The sequence below is a fragment of the Rousettus aegyptiacus genome, unplaced genomic scaffold (assembly GCF_014176215.1).
Source record: "Rousettus aegyptiacus isolate mRouAeg1 unplaced genomic scaffold, mRouAeg1.p scaffold_m13_p_9, whole genome shotgun sequence".
NCBI lineage: Eukaryota > Metazoa > Chordata > Mammalia > Chiroptera > Pteropodidae > Rousettus > Rousettus aegyptiacus.
The window spans coordinates 58,694,544-58,719,034 of record NW_023416312.1 but is presented as its reverse complement, the minus strand read 5'-3'; the positions used below and the strand labels follow the sequence as shown (position 1 = coordinate 58,719,034).

Genomic DNA, 24,491 nt, shown 5'->3' with positions numbered 1-24,491 from the left:
CTGGTGTGGCCTTTTGAGGCAACTATAAGCACAACATCTGTGGATTGCTTGCTGAATCTTAACAGGTGGCCCCAGAGGAATGGGGTTTGGGCTAAATTTGGCCTGCAGCTGAACCCCTCTCAGGACTGTGCCACTGGACACTTCACAAATCCATGCTAATAAGACCAGGAGACTTAGGAGCTTCGCTTAGTGCATAGAAACAGACATGGAAAGGCAGCCAAAATAGGAAGACAAAGAAGCAGAAACCATGTGACAGAACAGAACAGAACATAGATCCAGATATAATGGAGTCAAGCAATCTAACAGATGCAGAGTTCAAAACACTGGTTATGAAGATGCTCAATGAACTTTTGGAAAGTATAGATAAATTCAGTGAGAACTTCAACAAAGAGATTAAAAAACATTAAAATGGAAATAGAAATTATAAAAGGGAACCAGTCTGAAATGAAGAACACATTATCTAAGATGAGAAGTATATTAAATGGATTAAACAAAGGAATAAACAAAGTGAAAAAAGGATCAAATGCCATATCTAGAGGACGGGAAAGCCAAGGACACACAATCAGAATGGCAAGAGATAAGATGCCAAGACTATTAAAATAATTTAAGGAGCATATGGGACACTGAAAATCCACTCGCAGACGTGGCCCCTTTAAGAGGTGTCTGCCGCTGCCTCCATTTCACTCAGCTGCTTGAGAACAGGCAGCCCCATGTCCTTGCCCTGTCCTACATTCTGCCGCTGAAGGGTGATTTCTTGTATTTCTCCAAATATCCATCTGATCCCACGTAGACTGAAGAAGTTCAAGATGTTGAATGGTTGTTTGAAGAAATAATGATGGATAACTTCCCTAACCCAGTGAAAGAAATGGACATAAAACCCCAGGAAGCTCAGAGAATCCAAAAAAACAGGGATCCAAGGAGGCCCACACTAAGACACATCATAATTAAAATGCCAAAGTTTAAATACAAAGAAAGAATATTAAAAGCAGCAGGAGAAAAACAGATAGCTACTTATAAGGGAAAACTCATAAGACTGGCAGCTGATTTCTCAAAAGAAACTATGCAGGACAGAAGGGCCTGGCAAATTATTCGACAGGATGAAGACCCAGGACCTACAACCAAGAATAATTTACCCAGCAAAGCTATCATTTTGAGTTGAAGGACAGATAAAGAGTTTCCCAGACAAAAATAAGCTAAAGGAATTTATCACCACCAAACTAGCATTACAAGAAATGTTGGAAGGACTTTTTAAGAAGAAAAAATGTGTATCAAAAACAGTAATAAAGAATGGTAATAACTACATTCCTATCAACAAGTACCTCAAATAGAAAAGAATTAAGTGCTCCAACCAAAAGATAGAGTGGCTGAAAGGATAAGAAAACAAGACCCCTACATATGAAAAGGAAGGGTATGGAAAAATATATTGCTTTGATGGACCTCAAAAGTACTTAAGTCAGACAGAGAAAGATAAACACTGTATGGTTTCACTTATATGCGGAATCTAAGGAATAAAAAGAACAAACTAATTAAAAAACAGACTCACATATATAGTGGACAATTTGGTGATAGACAGAGGGGAGGGGTTTTGGGGGAGCTGGGAGAATAGAGTGAAGGGTTAAAGAAGTATGAATTCGTAGTTGATAGTTGGTCATAGGGATGGGGAGCATGGCATAGGGAATGCAGTTAACATTAATATGTTGGCTAGGTGGAGGGTCAGGGGAGGGAGGGAGCAATTGGGAGGATCGTTTTACAAACTATATAGATGTCTAACCAATGTACTGTTTACTTGAAACTAATTAAAATAAATTTTTTAAAAAGCTTAATAAAGAGAGAGAAAGGAAAGAAAGAGAAAAGGAAGGAAGGAAGGAAGGAAGGAAGGAAGGAAGGAAGGAAGGAAGGAAGGAAGGAAGGAGAGGGAGGGAGGGAGGGAAAGATGGGAGAAGAGAGAGAGAGAGAGAAGGAAAGAAAAGAAAAGAAAAAGAAAAGAAAGGAAGGAAAGAATAAAGGAAAGAAAGAGAGAAATGTTGATACATTCTATAGCATGGATGAATTTTGATAACATTAGGCTAAGTGAAAGAAGCCAGACACACAAAGGCCATATATTGTATGATTCCATTTATATGAAATGTCCAGAATAGCTACATCTGTAGAGGTGGAAAGTAGATTAATTATTTTGTAGGACTGGGGGAATAGGGAGTGAAGGCTTAATGGGTATGGGGTTTCTTTACAGGATGATGAAAATATTCTGGAACTAGGTAATGTTAATGGCTGTTTAACTTTGTACTAAAACCACTGAATTCTATACTTTAAATGGGTGAATTGTGTGATATGTGAATTATATCTTAATACAGCCATTATTTAAAGAATAAATCATATCCATTATAACCCTCCTTTCCCATCCCTTCCCTCCACCAGTCAAGGTAAGTAGAACTTGACAACTGCCTGGCAACACCTACCACCCCAAAATTCCATGCTTCGTTTTGTGATAGTACTTTTTTGCCTTCAATGCTAATCGAGATGATCATTTTAACCAGATTTTTTAAAAGAAAAATGCTAGGGGTAAGGGCTGCAGAAAACTCACTTATGTTTTGACTCCCGGCCCAGATGCCACCTATGGAGGATACTGATGAGGCTTAGAACAAGATAGACAAAAAGTCTTTGTCCTCAGGGAGCTTACAGTGAAAAGAGAAGGCCCAGGGGGTATGTGACTGATTTTGCATGAGGTATCTTTTAAGGATTGTAGTAATCCATTCTAACATTCTATAGAAGGAAGCCATTCTTCCATCGTAGCTACTGATTCTCCAGACCTTGACCATCACCCCCACCAACTAGTGTTCTTTGACTGGACTATCAACCACTTGCTACCCATCTCTCTCCTTCCTCTCTTATGGATGCCAGCTACTTCTTACAAGTCAACTTTGGCTGCGGTGACTTTGGAAGCTCAAACCTATACCCTAGCCGTATATGGTTCAGAGGGGTTCTGAATGCTGATAAAGATGACAAGAGCTTTTAGACTCATTTTTTTGTTCCTGCTGAGTTGGAGGTAGAGGTGGGTGAGGAGTCAATCTTGGGCCACCCTTTCCTGCAGAACTTTGATTCTGCAAGAAGAGGAAACTGACCCCAAACACCATCTAGCATTCAGGGGACAGCTTGGGAGTATCACTTTAAATGACCAGTCCTTGGGAGATCAGTGTTCTTATGGTAAAAGAGTTCCCAGGCCCTGGGCAGCCTCCTGACTATCAACATTTCCAGTGTCTCTAGTAAAGGGCTGGAGTCTGGAGATTGCCTGAAAAGGGAAAGAGTGTTGGACAGAAGCAGGGCAAATTATCAGTTTCTCCCAGCAGGGCAAAAGGAACAAGGAAATAAGAGACCAGAGGATTTAGTGACCTAAAGCGCCAGAGAGTCCTGGGGCTGAAAATAGAGAACCTGGTGGGTGAGGAGGATCAGATGTCAAGAAATTTACAGGTACATACCAGCCATGGTGGGGCAGGAGGGGGGGTATCCATAAAAAGGGTAACAGCAGGGACTCTGCCTTCAAGGATCATATGGTAATTTAGTTGTGGAGTAAAAATTAATACACTTGAAATAATTTGTTATTTGGTGTCAAACTGTGCTATTGACAAAAATGCACTGTAGGAACTCTGAGAAGGGACAAATCATGTTCTCTGGCATCCTGTGTGAGCTGAATGTTTAACTGAGGCAGTGGGTGTCTGAAGGGACTTTATGCCCCAGGTACAGTGGCTACAGCTTTTAGAGATGAGTGTGCCTGAGTCTTGCATGGTTTCCTAGAAGAAGTATAGAGGAAGAAGCTTCACCACCATCACCATTTGTCAATCACTATTGTCATCAACAAGAACTACAATAAACATTAATTGAGCATCACTCTTTGGGTCTAAACTTCTGTTGGGGAGGCAGGGCTAAAAATTGTTGAAAGACTAGTACAAGAGAGCATGTGCCAGTAGCACAAAGACAGGGAAAATTGAGGGTTGGGGAGGTAAGAGAAGGCTTCCTGGTAGAGGTAGTACAGGCATACCTCAGGGAAATTGTGGGTTTAATTCCAGACCACCACAATAAAAGGAATTGTAATCTTTTTGCTGGTTGAGGGTCTTCACAACATCTGTGAAGCACAATAAAGTGAAGCACAAAAAATGAGGTATGCCTATACTTGAGCTGACCCTTGAAAGAAGGTTAAGTTCAGTTTGAACTTTAGAGAAAAGAGAGAAGGGGGCTGTAAATGGCTTTGACAAGGCACAGAGGTAGGAGTAAGCAAGGCATGTATGATTAAGTGAGAAACCTGCTGGACTGGAGCAAAAGGTGTGTGTAGGGTAATGTGGGCAATAAAGTTGGAGAGGGAAGCACTACTGTGTTGATTATAGAGAATCTTGAATGGCAGGCAGAGGAGTTGTTTTGGAACAAAGTAGGAAAGCCTTGTAGATTTGTGTATTTGGGGAGTGACAAGGGTACAGGGATGGAGGAGGAAAGGCTAAAATAAAAACATTGTAATTCTACTTTCTTCCTGGCTTCAGTCTCCAGTGTTAGTTTAGGGTTACCAACTCAACTCATTCCATCTCAGCAAACTGAGTTTGTCACGTTACTTGAGATCTATGTTGAGTATAGGTTACTAAGAAGTCCCAAGAAGTTCTGCAACATATAATCTGGTGGAGAACCTTATGCCAGTAGGGAAGCCCCAACCAATCAACAGTATGTGTGAGGTGTTCTCAGATAGTGTTGACCTGCCTTGTGAAACAGAAAGGAGGAAGGATAAGTCTGCTAGCCCAGCTGGTAGCACAGGTGCAGACCAAGATGGGGCAACTGTTTTAAAGGCAACAAACTTTAGAAATTGATAAGTCCTTGAGTCAGCCCTGAGGCAAGGAGGCAGCAATTGCAGAGATCTTAAAAGCCAATTCAACAAGACTAAGTATTTCTCAAGGCCACCATTTTGGTGGTTGCTACTTGGACACTCCTCACATAGATTCACTGTGATAAGCTCCTGCAGCAAAAGGAGATTGGCACAGGCTCTGCTACATTTATATTACTACCAGGAGGCAGATGTTTTCTCTTTTTCTCTGGGGTTTAGAATTATGCAAATGAAGGTGTGAAAAAAGCTTGGTGCGGTAGGGGAGTATTTCTCTTAAGAATCTAGGCAATTTTCAGGGCTCTTTAAGACATCCCTCTCCGTTTTTACATAGATCTCTTGGCTCTTCTCCAGTCTATTTAGAATTTGGTACCTCTTCGCAGTCTCAGCCAAAGACCTGAAAGTTCATTGCAAAGTTCCTATCCTGGCCTAATTTTGCAAGTGGAGAAATCAAGGCATAAGATGAATTTTCAGTGTCTGCTGGCTGACTTTGAGTTTTGACCACCCCCCCCATGCTTTTCTATTTTCTCTCTACTGCATACTGTCTGACCTGGAATGAAACCTGCGGCCCACTTGCCTCCCAGGTGTTCCCCTCACCCCACTGTGATATTATCTGGAGGGCAATAGGACCTAGGGAGGTTCAACCCTGGGGCCCAGAGAGACACACCTGCGCGTGGGTTGAGCGAGTGTAGGAGCTAGTTATGGAAGGCGGGGTAGAAGCGGGCGTCTGCTGCTTTTGGAGAAGAGGAAAGCTGTGGCTCAACCAGAGTCCGGGAGTTGTGCTGAGAAGTGCTTCTGAAGATTGGCCCATGCCCCTCACTGAGCATCCCACCCTGGAACTCGAAGTCTGGTTTTGTTTGGTCCCAGCTGTCCCCTCACTGCCCCTCCACCACCAACTGGTGAAATGCGGGCCAGGCTGGACGCTGGCAGCAGATGGCACCCAAGTTTGGCGACATCTGCTCAGCTAGCTTGGCGGCCGGCACGTCGTGCTTCTCGCTAGAAAAGTTTCTCCATGGTAAAGAAGCCCCTCCAGCTTTCTCTTAATCCTGCAGCGTGTGTGCGCGCGCGCTTTGCTTCTCTCCCCTGAGACGGCGCTGGGAGACTGGGTTTCAGCTTTGCTCCTACCTCTGGCCGCGGCAGCCTTGGGGGCGGAGCTTGGAGAATCCTTGGAACCATCCTGTGAACACTCGATTCAGCGCAGGTCCGGGGGAGTCGGCGAGCAAGCGAGCAGGCAAGCTAATAGCCACAGCCTAACAATAGCTCCAGGACTTAGCCACTGAACCGAATCCCCGAAAGGACACTCAGGCTGCGCCCCCTCTTCTGCCCTGGCGCAGTTCTGGGCTGATTTGAGAGGGTACACTGATCAGGACTCTTCAAGAGGAGCTGCTGAGTGTCCGTGTCCCAACAGAGTGGTTACCCTCCCCCCACCTCGGCCTAGGGGGCTGCGAAAGGAGGAGCCGCCACGAAAACAACTGTTCCCATGGCCCTTCAAGCGACTGGAATTGGACACCAGACTAGGAACAAAAATGCTTGCTTTTGCCTTGTCCAAGTTTCACAGCACGTATATTGACAATTGGAATCCTGGGCCAATCAAGAGTCACGTTCAAAGTGGTACTTCTGGGCTCTCCATCCCAGACTCCAACAAGTCTAATTTGAGAGTAGAAGAGAGAAGCCTCTTGCTCTAACTACTAGATCTCCCATCTGGAATTGGATTTGACAGCTCTCCTCACCAGTACTTGGACTGCAGTGGCTACAGGGTTCTCTTGGGATGTGGGGGTGGGAGGTGCTCTGAAGACCAAACCAGGACAATCAACAATGGACCGAGTTTATGAAATTCCAGAGGAACCAAACGCAGATCCGATTTCATCCCTGGAGGAAGATGTCATCCGTGGGACCAACCCCCGATTTACCTTTCCGTTTGGCATCCTTTTCTCCACCTTTTTGTACTGTGGTGAGGCTGCATCTGCCTTGTACATGGTTAGAGTCTATCGAAAGAATAGTGAAACCTACTGGATGGCATACACCTTTTCCTTCTTTATGTTTTCATCCATTATGGTCCAGTTGACACTCATTTTTGTCCACCGAGATCTAGCCAAAGATAAGCCACTATCATTGTTTATGCATCTGATCCTCTTGGGACCTGTTATCAGGTGAGCAACTTTTTAATCTCTTCCCTTCTCTACCCTCCTACCCCTGCCACACTTGTGCAGAGAAACATGAAGCCAGTATTTACAAGACTGATACTGTGCCTCTAACTGATTCTCCCATTCCCTCCCACTCTTGGCTTTCTTGCCTACCATCCAAAAAATTTTAAATTTTAAAAGCCACCATGATGAACACCTGGCATGTACCTGTGTTTCAAAACTATGTATGGTACCATTGATAAGACTTCTTTAGACAATGTTTGCTATCTGGATTCGGGTTGTGAAAATTGGTATGGGACCAATTGACGTGGCCACCTTGTGCACACAGACCATAGCTTAAGAGTGTGTTATTTTGACAGCCCTTTAGACGCTCTATAAATTTGCTGAAATTTTCTTCCACTCATCTCCTATTCAGTTTCTTTACCCTGAGCTGCTTGGGGTGGTGCTACTGCCATTTTTAAGTTTTCCAGAGTAATTTAACATCTGAAAAATATTTTAAGTCATCTGTGGTTATCTGGGACCCCAACCCACTGAAGTTCATTTTTCTGTCAGTTCAACGATCTCCTGTTTACCTCTTTTTATCTTTCTGCAGTAAAGGTACATGGTTAGAAGGAGTCAAAGGAATATACTCCATTTGTTCATCTGGATGCTATAGCACAATGTAATAGTATCAAGTCTTTCCATTCAGGTTGCCTTGAAGTGACAAGAATGTGCCTTATCCCAGAGAAATAGGCATCTGTATCAGCAGTTTCGTGTAGATGCTGTGGGATTTTCCAGGTAGGGAGACATTGCAAAACTTGTGAGATCATGAGAAAGGAATGGACCAAGTTTGTCTTGATTGCAAGAGAGACAGAAACCTGCAGTTAGCTGAGGAATATGGGTCAGAGTGTTGATGTTGTAATTGCAATGGGAAGATATTTCATCCTTATAGAAATAAACACAGTCTGAAACCGATTAAGATGGGACTCTCCCTTTAAATTTTTTAAATTCAACATATGTTTAAATGGTGAGGAACTGATTAGACTCCACCAGAGAAAAATATAGGATGTCAATAGAAACAGTGGCCTGGAATTCGGGAGGCCTGGAATCTAGTCCTGCTCCTCCCATTGACTAGTTAGTTGTATGGCCTTAGTGAAATCTCTGAAGGTGCCTTGGGCTGCAGTTCTTTCATCCGTAAAATAAATGGGTTGGCTGTGTTAGATCATGGATCTCAAATGGTTAAGAGGCCAAGCAGGTATCATAAATGAGTTAAGCAGGCCAAGTATAAGGAAAAACAGGAGCTTCATGTGTGATGAGAAATGAAAATAAAGTCTCAATGTTAGAGAAATGATGATGAGTAGCGACGACTCTGGCAGTCTGGAGTCCACATGATCTGCCTAAAGGAGGCAGCCGCTCTGTAGCTCCTGCCCCTTATTTCTCTGCTGGAATTCAGACTCAGTATTGCCAGATCACCCAACTTTCCAGGAGAATCTCCCAAGACAGGATTTCATATGGACTGTCATGATTTAAAAATTTGGCAACTAACTACTTAAATAAAAACATGGTAAGAGCCAAACAGACCACAGCTGTTGATCAGATGTGACTCAGCTGGCCTATGTGCAACCTTTGGTCTAGGTAATCTTAAAAGATCCTGTCCAGTTCTAAATCTTTGAAGCTGTAAAAGGAAGACCTCATCTTGAACTTGGAATTAAGAAATTTAGAGATGGCACTTAGAGGAGCATGGAAACCATTCTTTCCCTTTTCAAATGCAATAATACATTAAATGAATAGATCGTGCACTTTCAAGTTGCAAATTTCAGCAAGTACCTCCCCAGCACCCAGTTTTGACTTCCCTGTTTGCTTTGTGGCTTCTCAAGCCATTTTTGATTTGGACCCTCTGTATGGAGTATTGAGTACTATATTTCATTTTTGTCATTTAGCTTCCCCTAGAAATGATTGGAAAGCATTTATAACCTCAGTCAGCTAGCCCCACAGCAGGGAAAAATAATTAATAGCTCATAAATTATATCCTCAATATGCTTATTTTCAAGGCAAATTACATGTTAGCTAGGTAGGAACTCGATTAGCACTATTAGGCACATAAAAGTGTTTAGAGGGCCTGGCTTCCTTATATGAAATGCAAAGATACTTCTGGGAATTAAAATGTACTCTAATTTACTGAAGCTTTTAAAAAAGGCAAACACCCTTCCTTAAACCAGTAAATAGCTTTAAGAATAGAAGCGTAAACAATGCTTCATGCCACCACCTCCACCAATATTTTATTCAGCAGTAACGTTAATGGGCTTGGGTTAAAATCTAAAACCTTTTGTTGGAAATGCATTTATTATGCATTTTCCCTGAATAGGAAGAGAGTGTTGTTTTTCTCTTTTCTGTTCTCTCCTTTCATCTTTTTCTCTCCTGGGTTTTCAAGTTCATCCCTAGAAAATGGATGTTTCAAACTACATGCTTCAGACTGGCACACATAACACCAGTCTCAAAGAGATCCTGTGGAGAATGGCAGCCGGCACGTGTTCCTCAGATGCCAAAGGCCTAAAAGAGCATGTAAATCTCTGAGCAAGTTGTATGTCTATTTTTCTGTTAAATTACATTGCCATTTTTATTACCATCTTCTCCTATCATTTCTCACCCTGTATGCTTCCTTCTCATTCTTTCATTTACTCAGCAAATGTTGATCAAATACCCACTATGTGATAACAACTATGGGCAAGATAAATATAACCCATGCCCCCAGTCTATCAGGAAAGATTGCTTAATTTTCACCACAACTGTTCTTACTTATCATAAGAAATAGTGTACAGTTTCTATTCATTTCAGGGTGAATGGAGGAAGTGGTAACTCAAGTGTTCCAAAACAAGATGTTCTAGTTACTTCTATTTATCACATCAGAACTGCTTAACACTACTGATTTATATGAGGGAGATGGAAGGGGTACAGCAGGAAACGTGGTCTTATCATGATTTCGTGAGTGGTAGGTTCTCATAAGGACATCTTCCTCTTTGTAAATAAAGAACAGAATTTAAAAGGCTCTTATCTCCAAACAGATCAAGAGACCATGAAAGCAACCTTTAGAGAGATCTTTTGAGGTCCTCTAAGTATATAGTATATTTGGTTCTGAGCTGTCAAATCTTTTAAATACCTTTGTTGCTAAGTGGCTTTTCGTTGTATATGAGGGTTTTTTTTTCCCCAAGACTTTTTGACTGAGGCAGTCATAGTCGCGGGCTTTGTCTTGAAAAATCAAAAACCCTGATTATGGAGCTAAGTGCTTTCACTAAGGAAAGCTTTACATCAGGATCTGAAGTGTTAAGAAAACCAAGGCCTTTTAGATCCCCATTATTTTCTCTCGACATATTATTTACTTCATACCTTTGTGTTCAAGGCACTTTTCTACCACAGGCCTATTCTTAAAGGGACAAAACAATTTTTTAAGTCTTCAAAAAACACTTCTGAAATGGTGTTCTTAGGTTGGCCAGTGACTGACAGAAAAAAGAAAAGATTTACATTCAAGTAACTTGTAGAAGGCACGAGCAACTCTGATTCATGAGAAATGAGTAGAACGGGAGAGAAGGAATGGCAAAAAGCACCATCTCCCTGAGTTATTTTTCCCCCTCACTACAACCTCCCTTCCTAGGACAGCTTTAGTTAAGTTCCCGTGATGCTTTACTTCTGCAGATGTTTGGAGGCCATGATTAAGTACCTAACATTGTGGAAGAAAGAAGGGCAGGAGGAGCCCTATGTCAGCCTCACCCGAAAGAAGATGCTAATAAATGGCGAGGAGGTGCTGATAGAATGGGAGGTGGGCCATTCCATCCGGACCCTGGCTATGCACCGCAATGCCTACAAACGTATGTCACAGATCCAAGCCTTCTTGGGCTCAGTGCCCCAGCTGACCTATCAGCTCTATGTGACCCTGATCTCAGCAGAGGTCCCCCTGGGTAGAGGTGAGTGGGATCAGGATTGGGGAGGGCTCCACTTAAGGGTTTTAGAAATCTAGATCTGAGCTGTCCGATACACTGGCCACCAGCTTCACGTGGCTATTTAAATTAAAAAGAAAAATGAACTTAAAAATTTACTTCCTCAATCATACTAGCTACATTTCAGGTGTTCAATAGCTACATTAGCTAGTGGTCACATATCACACAGCACAGATATAACAGAACATTTTCATCACTGCAGAAAGTTCTGGACACCACTGGTATATAGTCAAAGAACTTGGGGATCCAGATCTCAGACCTGACAGATTTCTTAAACTGGGGTAAGCTATTTAGACTAAAAGTGCCACATATAAACTCTGGTCCCAGAAGAAGCTAGTAATACCAGCAGTTAGTAGGACATTTTCCCTAGCCCAGAGTATTTAAATTATTCTGAAGGTTTGGTTGGTTGGTTGGTAGGGATGACCCTCTTTAAATAAGAGGTTCCCAAATATTACCGATCATGAGAAAACATATCACTGAATGAAAGCTTTTTAAAATATATTTCCTACTCAGACCTGAAACAGTCTGAATGTGGGGAGGCCAAGAATCTGTATTTTTTAATGTACCCAGTCAATTCTGGTCAGCCACATTTGGTAACCAGTGATTTAACCACTTCTCCCAACTCCAGTGGGAAGAAAGAATAGGTGTGTGGAATGAATACTGATGAAAATCAGGCCTGGTCCTAGTTCTGACCATCTCTGTGATCTTTGGAAAGAGTTACCAAAGAGGTCGCTGTCTTAATTTCCTGCTTATAAAAGAGATATCCTAAGATGAGTAATACCTCGAACAGAGGATGAAATGTGAGTCAGTGTTTTCAAAGTTGAAATAAAGTACTATTAATAAGTTTTAACAGCCTGAAGTTAGCTTCATCTGCTTGAGCTAGAGCTCGTACAGCTGTGGGTACAGTTTTGGACCATTTCATCTTAATTGGATGCTTACCCTGCTTGGGAAACCCTCTTGTCACAAATAAATGTGAGGAAATTTGCCCGCTTTTCTATTTTTCTCCACAAAGAATTGTTCATGAAGTTGTCTTGAAGCTTTTCACATACCTAGAATGGACAATAGCGTGAGGAGAAAAATCTCTGGAAATGATGATGCTTTACCTCCTGAGAAATTTGAGGGTCATCAAACCATCTAATTAGAATATGTATATAATACAAATATAATACATAAACAAACTATTTGGCTTACACATAATTGTATATGCACAGAAAATTTCTGGTAATGTATGCAAGAAACAGTGTACCTCTGGGAAGTGAAAATGAATCATCTGGCTTTTACTTTTTACTTTATATTCTTCTGTGTAGTTTGAAATCCTTGTCATCATGTTTTATTATATTTGGCCCTAATTTTTTAATTATAAAAATCAGATATGGTTAGGATAGAGATTTAAAACCATATAGAAGAGAGAGAGAGAGAGAACGTGTGTGTGTATAAAGTAAGAAATGTAATCTTACTCCTCAAAGGTAAACTCTGTTAATCTTTCAGTATATAGCCTTTCAGACTTCTTTTTACTATGTGTAAATATAAATATACATACAATATATATACGTATATATATTTTTGCCAAAAAAGGACTCTGTTAAACAATCTGTTCAGCAACATGTATTTTTACAAAGTATGCTATATATCTTTCTTCAAGTTATTTATACATATATAATAATAATGATATAGATTTCCTTTATATGAATTGGACCATTATTTCTTATCTCCCTAATTTTCTATTGGTAGGATTAAAGTTTTTTTAATTTTTCCATGCAAAAAGTTTTTTCTAATTATAGACTATGTTCCAGTAAACATCTGTGTACTGGAATGAGACTTGAGGGATAAATTCTGAGCAGAAGAATTTCTGAGAGAATGTATATGCCTTTTTAGAATTTTATCAGTCCTGCCAAATGGCCCTCCCTAAAAGTTATATGAATTTATATTCAACAGTTTATGAATGTGCCTGTTTCTTCATAAACTAAATATTGTTAGCTGTATAATTATAAAACAACTGATTGTTTTAATAATTTACTTTTGTTATTATGAAGCAAGCTTAGCATCTTTTTATGTGTGGTTATTGTATTCTTTAAATTGCTTATTCATATGTATTATTTTTTAGTGGATTTATCTTTTTTATTAATTTTTTAGGAATTATTTACTTATTCTGGCTATTAACTCTGCTGTGGATAAGTGTGTATGTGTACATTTTTGTAATGTTTTGTGTGTGTACATACACATTTTAAATGTGCATATACATGTCATACATGTAACAGATGTGCAGCACACATGTGCAGCATACAATGTGTAGATACACAGTATACTTGTAGTATCTTGCATTCTGAAGTATTAAATTGTTATGTATTCAAATGCTTTATTGCTTTTAGAGCTTGTACCTTTTTTTTTAAACAAAGGCCTGTCACAGCTCATTATGATAGAGCAATTTAGCCTGATCTTCAAAATAGATGAATTTCCAATTTGTCAGTTCCCCAACCAAAAAACAGAACAAAGCAAACAATAATAACAACAAGAGAAATGACATTTCTTTGAGACTGTGATTGGGATTGCATTAAATTATTTAGGTTATTTTGGAGGGAATTTACATCTTTACAGGATCAATCAATTTCATATTAGAAGATAATACATCTCTCAATTTCATTAAATACTTTTAAAACACTTTATTGAGGTGTGATCTACAAACAAAAGCCTCTATCTATTTAATGTATATAACTTGATGAGTTTGGAGATAAGTGTACCTCCATGAAAACTCACCATAATTTATGTCATGAGTGTACAAGATCTGGAGCAAGACAACTAAACTATTGTTGCTAAAGGACTCGAACGTTTTTGTAAGGCTTATTTCTAGGCGTTTATCAGTTTTTAAATCACCTGATTTCCAAAATGTCATGGTAGTGCCTAAGTAGAGTAAATGCACCTATTACACTTTTGGAAATAGAGGGTGATGGAAATGATGGTGATGATGATAGGAGCTAGCAGATACCATTTACTATCCAGGCATCTCCCTAAGCCATTTACATTTAAATTTTTCATTTAATCTTCACAACAATCCCATGAGATTATTATCCCTATTTTACAAATGAATAAACAGAACACTGAGAGGCTAAGCAAGTTTTCCAAAGGTTCGTAAGTAATAGGTAGCAAAGATTGGATTGGAATCCAGGATATCTGCCTTTAGAACCTGCATTTCTAACCATATTACTATGCAAAAGATGTAAAGGAAACTTTCTTTAAGGCCTTGTTTTCAATTCTTAAGTGATTTCTCCTATTAAAAACTTTCTGGCAATACCGTCTCTTAAGATTTTGTAAACAACTTTTTGGTTTAATTTTCCTCCTATCTTCTCCTTGCTATCCCTTTTCTAATTTTTTTTCTCTTGGAGGCCATCTGGATCAACATAGATGAGCAAATTCACTAGCAGCATTATGATCTCTTATGGAATGAGTCTGTAGGGAGACAGATGGAAGGTGTTTTTACATCTATTGGAATCATCAGGCTTTCCTCCTTTTATTACACTACCATCAATAAATGAGTTCTAATGTAAGAGAAAGCATTACCACACATGGATAGATGTATGTGAGCTCTGATGTTCCCAACCCTACAAGAAACATCAACTCTTAAGGATGGGACTGAGAGTGGTTTATGAAACTAAAAGTATATCAAATCATTATGTTGCACACCTTAAACTAATACAATGCCACATGTCAGTTACATCTCAAAACTGGGAAAATAAATAAATAAAGAAATAATAAAACTAAGAGTAGACACTTTAAGAGTCTTCCACTCCGGTCTTTGAGATTCCAGTACTCTTTGAGCTGAAAAGATCTAATAAACAAAGCTGTGCTTCCTTTTGGGTTTCCATGGGGAGACCTTCACTTTTCTTGAAGATTAAATTGATATCTCCATGGCTCTAGCTTCTGGATGCAGTAAGTTCCAGTGTTTTTTCTTTTTTTTTAGATGAGTACCCCTCAGACTTCTCATTCTCCTTGAGAGCACTAGATTTTTCTTAGTGATCGGTATCTTTTGATATAAAGGAAGAAAAGGAAAGGGCCATGGTGTGATCTATGGTTGAGACTTGGTATAGCGGGTTAGGGAGCATCCTGACCCCTTCAGGGCCCCTACTCTAACTGCTAATATAGTGGTTATGGGCTAGGAAAATGAGTTTTTATATTTTTATTTCTTCAGGAAGTTTGGTGATTCCTAAAGTATACCAAAGGGTTGGGATGATGAATTGTCATTGCTGATGATTAATACGAGCAACTCTAGAGTATCTCAGTGAACTGGGGAAACTGAGGTACATAACTAGTGAGTTTCACAAGCTTCCACACAACTAAACCAAGGACTTCTAATAATAGGTATTTTGTGCTGCCTCTCTAAACTCAGAATTATTCATTCATTCCACAAACATGTATTGAGCACTTATTATATTCTGTGCAGTGTGTTAGACTCTGGGGATACAGCAGTAAACAAAATAGACATGGTCCCTTCTGTCCTTATGGAATTTCCTGTATATATTTTGACACATTCTAGAAGCACACACAAACAAGATTAGTTCCTTGAAGAAGATATATATCAAGGAAGGGACTTCTATATCCAAAGGCATTCTCTGTGAGCCTCCTAAGAATGGATTTTTTTTTTTTGGATAAGAGTCTTTTTGCCTCTTTCATTGTTTGCTTAGAAGCTTGTTTTATCAGATAGACACTGTCCTCTCTCTTTATATGTGCTCTTCTTGTGTAAGTGACCTCTAAATGCTAGTTTTGAGACTCACTCATTTTTTAAAAGTTCATTGTGTATGTTTATATGATTATTAAAGTATTATAGTATATTTTCATCATGGGGAATTTAGAAAATTGAGAAATTAAAGATTTTTTAAAAACTGATATAATCCCTGTCATGAAAAAAATAGTTTATTTCTTTCCATTTTTGTGCATGCTATTTGTTTATATAGCTGTGTTTATATATGAGTTTGCTCTTAATTGGGGCCCTCAGTTCTTACCTATCATCTCTCTGGACCTCTGGGTCAGAATACAAGCTTCACCAACATTGAATGCCTGTTTTTTGTTTCTTGTTTTTTTTTTCCTCTTACAGTTGTGCTAATGGTCTTTTCCCTGATATCTGTCACCTATGGGGCTACCCTCTGCAATATGTTGGCTATCCAGATCAAGTACGATGAATACAAGATTCGCCTTGGGCCACTAGAAGTCCTCTGCATCACCATCTGGCGGACATTGGAGATCACTTCCCGCCTCCTCATTCTGGTGCTCTTCTCAGCCACCTTGAAACTGAAGGCTGTGCCTTTTTTATTGCTCAACTTTCTGATCATCCTCTTTGAGCCCTGGTTTAAATTCTGGAGGAGTGGTGCCCAGATGCCCAATAATATTGAGAAAAATTTCAGCCGAGTTGGCACCCTCGTGGTGCTGATTTCTGTTACCGTCCTTTATGCTGGCATCAATTTCTCTTGCTGGTCAGCTTTGCAGTTGAAGCTGGCAGACAGGGACCTTGTTGAAAAAGGTCAGAACTGGGGACATATGGGCCTGCACTATAGTGTGAGATTGGTAGAGAATGTGATCATGGTCTTGGTTTTTAAGTTCTTTGGAGTGAAAGTGTTACTGAATTACTGTCATTCCTTGATTGCCCTGCAGCTCATCATTGCTTACCTAATTTCTATTGGTTTCATGCTCCTTTTTTTCCAGTACTTGCATCCATTGCGTTCACTCTTCACCCACAATGTAGTGGACTACCTCCATTGTGTCTGCTGCCACCGGCACCCTCGGGGCAGGGTAGAGAACTTGGAGCCATCCTTTGATGTTGAAGCAAGGCAAAGCATTGTCTAATTCTGTCTTCTAGGGATTTGGAGATGGGTTGGGGGTGGCCAAGAGCAACTGTGAAATTGAAAGAGAGAATGAGGCTTTTGGGTGAGTATCCACCTAGACATTTTCTTGAGTTTTATAGTAAGCCTATCAAAACAAAGAGAATCCCCCAAATGAGTTTTATTTTATTAAGATTGATTGCTATTTTTGGACACCATAGTGGCCACCATATACCCAAAAGGGTCAGGTATACCATTTACATTCCTCCCACCTACCTTCAGCTGTCCGCCTGCCCTACAGGGTAACACATCTTAGGCTCTCTGTGATCTTCTAGCTCTTCTCATTTGCTTGAGGCATTACTGAGCTTTTCTCATGCTGAGCCAAAGGCAGAATCTCACCAGAATGTATCCTAATTGATCAGAGAATGTGACAACTTACTAGCTATGGATACTACCCAGAATATAGTCTAATGCAGAACCTATAACTGTAAGCGTGGCTGGGGTCTTTGAATTCCAATAAGAAGAAAACCTCCACTAGTAAAAGAGCTTCTCCCCAGATGAGTTACCCCCCCATTAAGATTTTACTAGTGATTATTCATCAAGGGCCTGTCTTTTCAGTGGCCCTTCCTAGGCACACTCTAAGGAGGGAGTGCAGAGTAAGATTCCTTCAGGGCATATGCCACAATGAGCTTTTCTCAGGGACCTACATGGGCCTCCATTTTGTCCAGTGGAGTGGTTGAGTAAAACCTCTTACTTTGTGCCTCATTGTACGGGATTCCCTCCAACCCAGCTTTTCTGTGTTTTTGGAGTTTTGCTACTTGAAATGGGGCTCAGAGAACCCGAACTGTAATTAAAAATGTTTCTAATATGCGGAAGAAATGAAGATTTCATTGTGTCTTCTACTGATCTGAAAAATTGTGTGTTTTTTTTAAGGGAGAGAGAAGGCAATAATAGCTGGGGCATCACCTTCATGCTTAGGGTAGGGATGGTGGCTAACATTTTAAGGTAGAGTGAAGGCAGAGGATGGAAACCAGATCACATTAAATCATCAGTACTGGTTTCTGACACAGAATTTTATTTTCTAATTAAGACCATATGTTTATCATTCCCATACCCACAATGGATGAATATAGGTCTCCCTTTCTCATGTGTCTCAATGTTTACATCTCAGTTGAGTATTTCATTGGGAATGTCAGCTAAGGTAACTAAGGAATTAAGGTTACTATGGCCACTGCCTATTGGGGCTGAGAATCACAGCACTTACCTAACTAATGTTTGCCCCTCACAGACTAGGATGGTGAAAAGAACTCATTGGTATTGTGTAACAGTACCATAATTTCTGTGAGGAATTGTGAACAGTGACCCAAGGCTTCTCATCCCCATCCAATTTTGCTCTCGGAATTGTGCTGAGAATTTATCTTTAGCCAGTCCTCTTATCTAGTATCAGGACATATTGCAGGAGCTCCTCTTTCTAAGTAGCAAGACTGTTAGCCAGAATTCTTATTACCTGGCATATCTAATATGTTTTTCTAATCTTCAGCCACTGTTTGGGCCTAAAGGATTAGATACCACTTAATTTGAGGGAGACTAGAGTGACTTACTTTGGAGCATTGGAGAGTTCCTTTTTCAACCCAACTCCCTCGTTACATCTTTCCTGATGAAGAAGGGACTTAGGTTTTTATAAAAAGCTTACATTGCTATCTTTTGACTATATTATTCAGGGTGAATTAGAAAGAATCTGTCAGACCTCTAGAAGAAGACACTGCCTCTTTGGAATTCAAGCAAGAATTTGTCTCCATTAAAAGCAGAAGCAGTGTGGAACTATAATTTGCTCTATACAAGCCATGTGAATCAGCAACTTAAGGGGTGGATACTATGGAAACATAGAAAGAGACACACACTAAGCAAGGCAGGCTAATTAGAGCTATAATGGAGATACACAGAGCAGAAAAGCATGTCGTGGTACTGGACCAGGCAGACATGTTTTCCCCACATATCCTCTCCAGCCTTAGTGACTCAATATCCTGGGAATGCAGGAAGTTTAGAGCAAGGGGTGTGGAGCAGCTTCTGACCTGAAAAACCTGCTTCCCTTACCCAAGGAGAAGAGACTCTAGTGATACATTATGCAAATGAACCTTCAGAACTTCCTATAGGTGGTGGCCTTTCTGTTCCACAGCAATTTTCTAGATACGTAGAATAAAAGGAATTACGGACTATGGTGGCCGGGTAGGGGAAGTGCTTCCTTCCGTATGCCAACACTTTTAATTGACTATTCTTTTTACCCTTTGAAATCTTAAAGCAATACAAGGTACTTGTGAAGAAGGGAGTCTGACTGAGTGGGAGAAGAGGCAGAGATGGGGCCAGCAAATTGGTCTCAGAAGAGGAAGGCAGAACAATGAAGTTGAAGGAAAGGACATAGGCCACTATAACAACAGTTTTTCTCATATTATTGGAAATTCAGTAGGCTAAGTATGGGCAAATGAACATGATGGGAAATGTATTAAATAAACTAATTGTCAATTTTGTTTTCTCCACAAATGCTTTAAAGACTATGGGAAATAACCATGAGGCACTGTAGGAGAATTAAATAATACCTAGTGTTAAGGAGCACTTACTATATGTCTGGCATGGTGCTTTATATGCATTATTTCATTCAATCTTCAAAACAACCCTTATCCCTTATTTTGCAGATAAAGATTCTGAGGCATAGAAAAGTAAAGTGACATGCCCAAGGTCACAGCTAGTGTGAGAGCCAGAATTTAGTCTTAGGCGCTCAGATTCCAGAGCTTACATTCTTAATCATGATACAAGCCTCTTAGGTCCTTTGTGAAATCATTTTAATATGTTAGTGATTTCAGGAACATTTTCTGAGCTATTGCTTGGTTCATATCAAACATTTTTTCTCAAAAATACTTAATAAAGGGATACCGCTCAACTTACTCTAGAAAGAAAAGAGTTAAATACTAAAAGGCCTGGGATGAAAGGCCCAGTGTGTGTTCACATGTACTTGTAGGTTGGTACTGGGAGTGGTAGTGGGGGTGGGGTGGGGGAGAATGCTAGAGGGAACCATTACCCTTTTAGTTTCAGGATTTTGCCTCCTGTACTTAAACACACATCTTCCAGACTCTGGTCATGGGAATAAAACTGGAAGGAGAAAGTTCCACTCAGGTTTGTATGAACTCTTTCCCCAGGAACAACCAATCAGAGCAGGGCAATGCTGAAGCCTATTCTCTTATACTTTTGCCAACACTGCCCTCATTCTCACTGAGAAGCTTATTCCTAGTTCTTAGAACAGTTCATAGAATGTGGATGGTGAAGAATATTACCCCTTCTCCAAGCTGTCACAGTCCTGAGAACCTAGGTCAACTTTCAATGCTCTTTTAGTTAACCACCTCAAGCGTGCACTTCACAAGGTCATGGTATTTAGCATTACAGAGTAGATTTTGCTAATTCCCAGTGTGGGGGTGGGTGGACAGCTGTAGGGTAGGGTACTCTCTAGGATATCTCATTTAAACCCATGGAGCTCTGTCTCTCAGAATTCCTTTAGTATAAAATCAGTTGACTCTGGATCCTCCAAAATATTTACCTACCCAGAGCTGGGAATCCTCATTCCCTGAAGTGTTTGCTATTGGGCTTTCTTATATCTTCAGGGTACAAATATACCCATAATTTTATGCCTTTCCTCCTGAAGGACTGGCACCATCAATCACACGTTTTAGACATTAGAGCCTCTGGGGTTCTTAGTGAAAGTTATAAGCCTTGACAACAAAACATAGCATGTGACACTGGGAGGTAGCAAGGCCAACTTATGTGAGATATGAGAACTTTGTGTGAAAAGAACACATCTCTGTATATGGAAATATGTGAATAGCACTGCGTAATATTTAAGGCACACTTACATACATTAACTCTGTTACTATTGTATCATTGTTAGGAGAAGTCCTCCGAGTTGTATATGTGGATTTACATTGTTCTGACCTTCAATTTATTGAACAATTATTAGATTCTTATTTTGTGCCAGGAAAACCTATGTGAATATCTCAAAGTGATTTATAGATGCTGAAAGAATCAAAAGTAAATCCCAAATATTGAGTATAAGTGACGTTGGAGATAAACAGGCACTCATGCATTACTGGTATAAGAGCAAAATATTGGAACAAATTTTTGGAAGGCAATTTGTCAGTATTGGTCAAAATTAATTGTCTCAGATTTTTAACCTCTAGGGAATTTTCCTATGGAACCATAGCTACAGTTGTGCAAAGAAGTATGTATAGAATGTTTATTACAGCATTTTGTAATTGTGAGAACTTGGTAACACTTAAATTATCATCTATATGGAAATTTAAATTCTGGCAATTCCATAATTGGAATACTATTCAGCCATTAAGAAAAATGGGGTAGTTGTGTACAGCTTGTGTGGAGTGAAAAGAGGTAGAAAAATCAGGTTAGAGAAAAAAAAAGTATAGGATGAGGTTATAAAGAATTACTCAAAATTTGAGGTGGGGGGAAGGTTGTAATAGGAAGAATAATGTCCCCCTCTGAAAGGTCTCCCACATCCTAATCTCAGAATCTGAGTATGTTATGTTACATAGGCAAGGGAAAATTAAGCGAGGGGGGGGGGAAGGGAACTGAGGTTGCTAACCAGTTGACCTTGAAATGGGGAGTTACCCTGGATTATCCAGGTATGCTAGTTATAATCATTAGGGTTCTTACAAGAGATAAGTTGATGTAAGAAAGGATGCAGAGATGATTCAGGATGTTACACTGTTGGCTTTAAACATGAAGGAAGGGACCACAAACAGAAATTCAGCTCTAGAAGCTATAAAAAGCAAGGAAATATATTCTCCCGTAGAGCCTCCAGAAAGAGCAAGGCCTGTGGACACCATGATTTTGGCTCAGTGAAACCAGTTTTGGATTTCTAATCTCCAAAACTGTAAGAAATATGTTTGTTAACCACCTAGTTTGTGGTAATTTATTATAGCAGCACTAGGAAACTAATACAAAGGGAAAAGATGATTACTTATTGCTTTAATGTCACTTTAAGAGCACTTTCTAATAGGCCTGAGTGTCATCTGACTCTCTAGGTCTAGAGAATTGTAATTTAGTACAATTGATTAGGGTCCAGTTTTACAGAACTGTAAAACTGCTAAGATGCAATGAATTTTTTTTCCACCTAAAGAAGACACCATGACTTTGGTTCTTATTGCCCTATATTATTTTAATCAACTTTGACTTTAACTTAGCAATATTATCTTAGCATTTCTTTGGGGTTTTTTTAACTGACTATAAAATATCAGTTTTCATATCCTCTTGAGTTAATTTTGCCACCCTGCTTTTTCCTCCTTCATGGATTAAAATTAAATTTTGACACATGCTCACTTTGTATGAAACTTCTATAAAAAAAACATTTTGAAAATAATACTTTAACAATGATCCCATTTTTGTAAAAACAAAACAAAACAATATGATGGTGGGGGTTTGCTGAAGAAAAATGTTCCAAACTATAGTAGTACTCTGGCTGGGGAAGTTGGAGAGATTATTGGGTTTTTTTCTGTGTTAAGTAGTTTTCGATATTTAAATTTTGTATAACTTTACATGATATTTGTTATCAGAAAAATATATTACTTCAAAAAGTAAATATATGTGGGGAAAACACTGTATAAAAAATAAAACTAGCAATGACTTATTTGCTAGATAAATTGAACGAGTATATCACAGTAACAGAGGCTAATCCATACAAGCGGCCAGCCTGGGCCCATGCTTCAGACTTCCCTAAAATTTATCAAAAGTCCACAAACCCCAAACAAGCAATAACTAGCTCACAAAACCCCAACAAGGAGCATCTGGTCTCTGTGTGACTGTACCTCTTGCCAAGCGGCCCTAAGTCCAGCACTAGTGTTAGCCAGCCTCGGTTCACATCATAACACCTCCCAGGCACGTCCAGTCAAGCATAGGCAGCTACCAGCTGCAGATCACTTTTGTAGCTCCTACCAGGTGGCCCCTGGCTGGACACAGGCAGCAGCCTACCTTGGCCTGTACTGGAATCCCTCCTCAAAGGCCCCAGAACAAATATACCTGGTGACCAGTTTCAGATCACACCACAGCACGACCCAATTAGTGCCCAGAAGGTTGACATTAAAGGCACCAGAACCGCACTAAAGTGAATCTTGCTCTGTGGGGTCAGCCCCCACACAGTACCTTGTTCACTGTAGTCACAGCCAATCCTCACAGTGAGTCAGCCTTAGAGTCAGTCCTACCCACTGATGTGCCAACAGCAGTCAAGGCCCAACTACAACAGGAGGGCACACACAGCTGACACAAGGGGGACACTGAGGAACCTAGTTCAGACGACCAGGGAGACTACCACTGGGCCCCAGAGGACACCTCCTACAAAAGGACACTGCCAAGACTGGAAGATATAGAAGATCTACTGAATACATAGAAACAAACACAGGGAGGAAGACAAAATGAGACAAACAAACATGTCCCAAATGAAAAAAAATATGACAAAACTATAGAAAAAGAACTAAACAAAGTGAAGATGAGCAATCAACCAGATGCAGAGTTCAAAACACTGGTTATAAAGGTGCTCAGTGAACTTAGGAAAGAGTAGATGATTTCCATGAAAACTTCAAAAAAAGAGTTAGTAGGCATAAAGAAAGGCACAGAAACCATAAAAAATAACCAGTCAGAAATGAAAAATACAATAACTGAAATGAAGGATGCATTAGATGGAATCAATAGCAGATCAGATGAAGCACTTTGGAAGACCAAGTAGTGGAAAACACTCGATTAGAATAGCAAAAAGAAAAAAGAATTTCAAAAATGAGAAATAGTTTCAGGGACCTCTGGGACAACATTCAGATCATAGAGGTACCAGAATGAGAAGAGAGCAAGGGATTGAAAACTTATTTGAAGAAATAATGATGGAAAACTTCCCTAATTTGGTGAAGGAAATGAACATACAAGTCCAGGAAGTGCAGAGAGTCCCAGACAACTCAAACCAAAGCAAGCCCACACCAAGACACATTATAATTAAAATGACAAATGTTAAAGACAAAGAAAAAATTCTAAAAGTAGTGAGAAAAGGGAGGTAGTTACAAGGGAGCTCCCATAAGACTGACAGTTGCTTTCTCAATCAAAACTCTGCAGTCCAGAAGGGATTGGCAAAAAATATTCAAAGCGATGTAATGCAAGGACTTTTCAACTAAGATTATCCAGCAAGGCTATCATTTAGAATGAAAGATGAAGAGATAAAGAGCTTCCCAGACAAGAAAAAGTTGAAGGACTTCATCACCACCAAACCGATATTACAAGAAATGTTAAAGGGACTTCTTTAAGAACAGAAAACTTCAAAAATACGTGTAAGAAAGTATTGCAAAGAAAAAAGTTTTCAGACAAAGGCAAACATAATAAAAGTGGGTTAACCAACTATAAAGCCAATACAAAGGTTAAAAGGCAAAAGTAGTAAGATTATGTGAAATTAAACAGTAAATTAAGGAATACACACAAACACTCTCAAAAGAAAAAATGACTAAAAGAAATGTGGAAAGTGTGAGTAAAAATCGTAGTGATTTTAGGGTGCATTTGAACTTAAGTGACTATCAACTTAAAATAGACTGCTATAGACATAGCTTGGTATGTATGAAGCACATGGTAACTACAAACCAAAAATCTACAAGAGATACGCAAGAAATAAAGAGAAAAGAATCTA

At 39.7% G+C, this 24,491-nt stretch overlaps 2 protein-coding genes across 6 annotated transcripts in view; one reads left to right on the top strand and one right to left on the bottom strand.

Moving 5' to 3' along the window:
* Positions 1-6,083, bottom strand: part of ARL13A (ADP ribosylation factor like GTPase 13A) — a 45,431-nt gene extending 39,348 nt beyond the window's left edge. For 2 of the 3 annotated variants that reach the window (XM_036226411.1, XM_036226409.1), the window contains exon 1: positions 5,981-6,083. The gene's annotated coding sequence lies outside the window, so the exon portion shown is untranslated. The remainder of the gene's footprint in view (positions 1-5,980) is intronic. The other variant, XM_036226410.1, reaches the window with a different exon arrangement.
* On the top strand, positions 1,966-23,311 carry XKRX (XK related X-linked). Of its 3 annotated transcripts, none has more exons than XR_004952765.1 (4): positions 1,966-7,005; positions 10,669-10,937; positions 16,057-16,883; positions 19,077-23,311. XR_004952765.1 is itself a non-coding variant. In XM_036226408.1 (4 exons), exons 1-4 carry the CDS (start codon positions 6,671-6,673, stop codon positions 16,772-16,774), a joined length of 1,140 nt encoding a protein of 379 aa, XP_036082301.1. In that variant the 5' UTR covers positions 1,966-6,670; the 3' UTR covers positions 16,775-23,311. The 3 variants fall into 3 exon arrangements, 2 of the variants coding, with proteins under 2 accessions (XP_036082301.1, XP_036082300.1); XM_036226408.1 differs by having other exon boundaries at positions 16,057-16,479; positions 16,662-23,311; XM_036226407.1 differs by having other exon boundaries at positions 16,057-23,311.
* Positions 23,312-24,491: the final 1,180 nt, after the last annotated feature.

Bases quoted from the DNA above. Each gene is read 5' to 3' on its own strand.
- XKRX (XM_036226407.1), top strand. From the start codon at position 6,671: ATGGACCGAGTTTATGAAATTCCAGAGGAACCAAACGCAGATCCGATT. The intron at 7,006-10,668 runs GTGAGCAACTTT...TTACTTCTGCAG, and splicing joins CTCTTGGGACCTGTTATCAG to ATGTTTGGAGGCCATGATTA. The intron at 10,938-16,056 runs GTGAGTGGGATC...TTCCTCTTACAG, and splicing joins AGAGGTCCCCCTGGGTAGAG to TTGTGCTAATGGTCTTTTCC.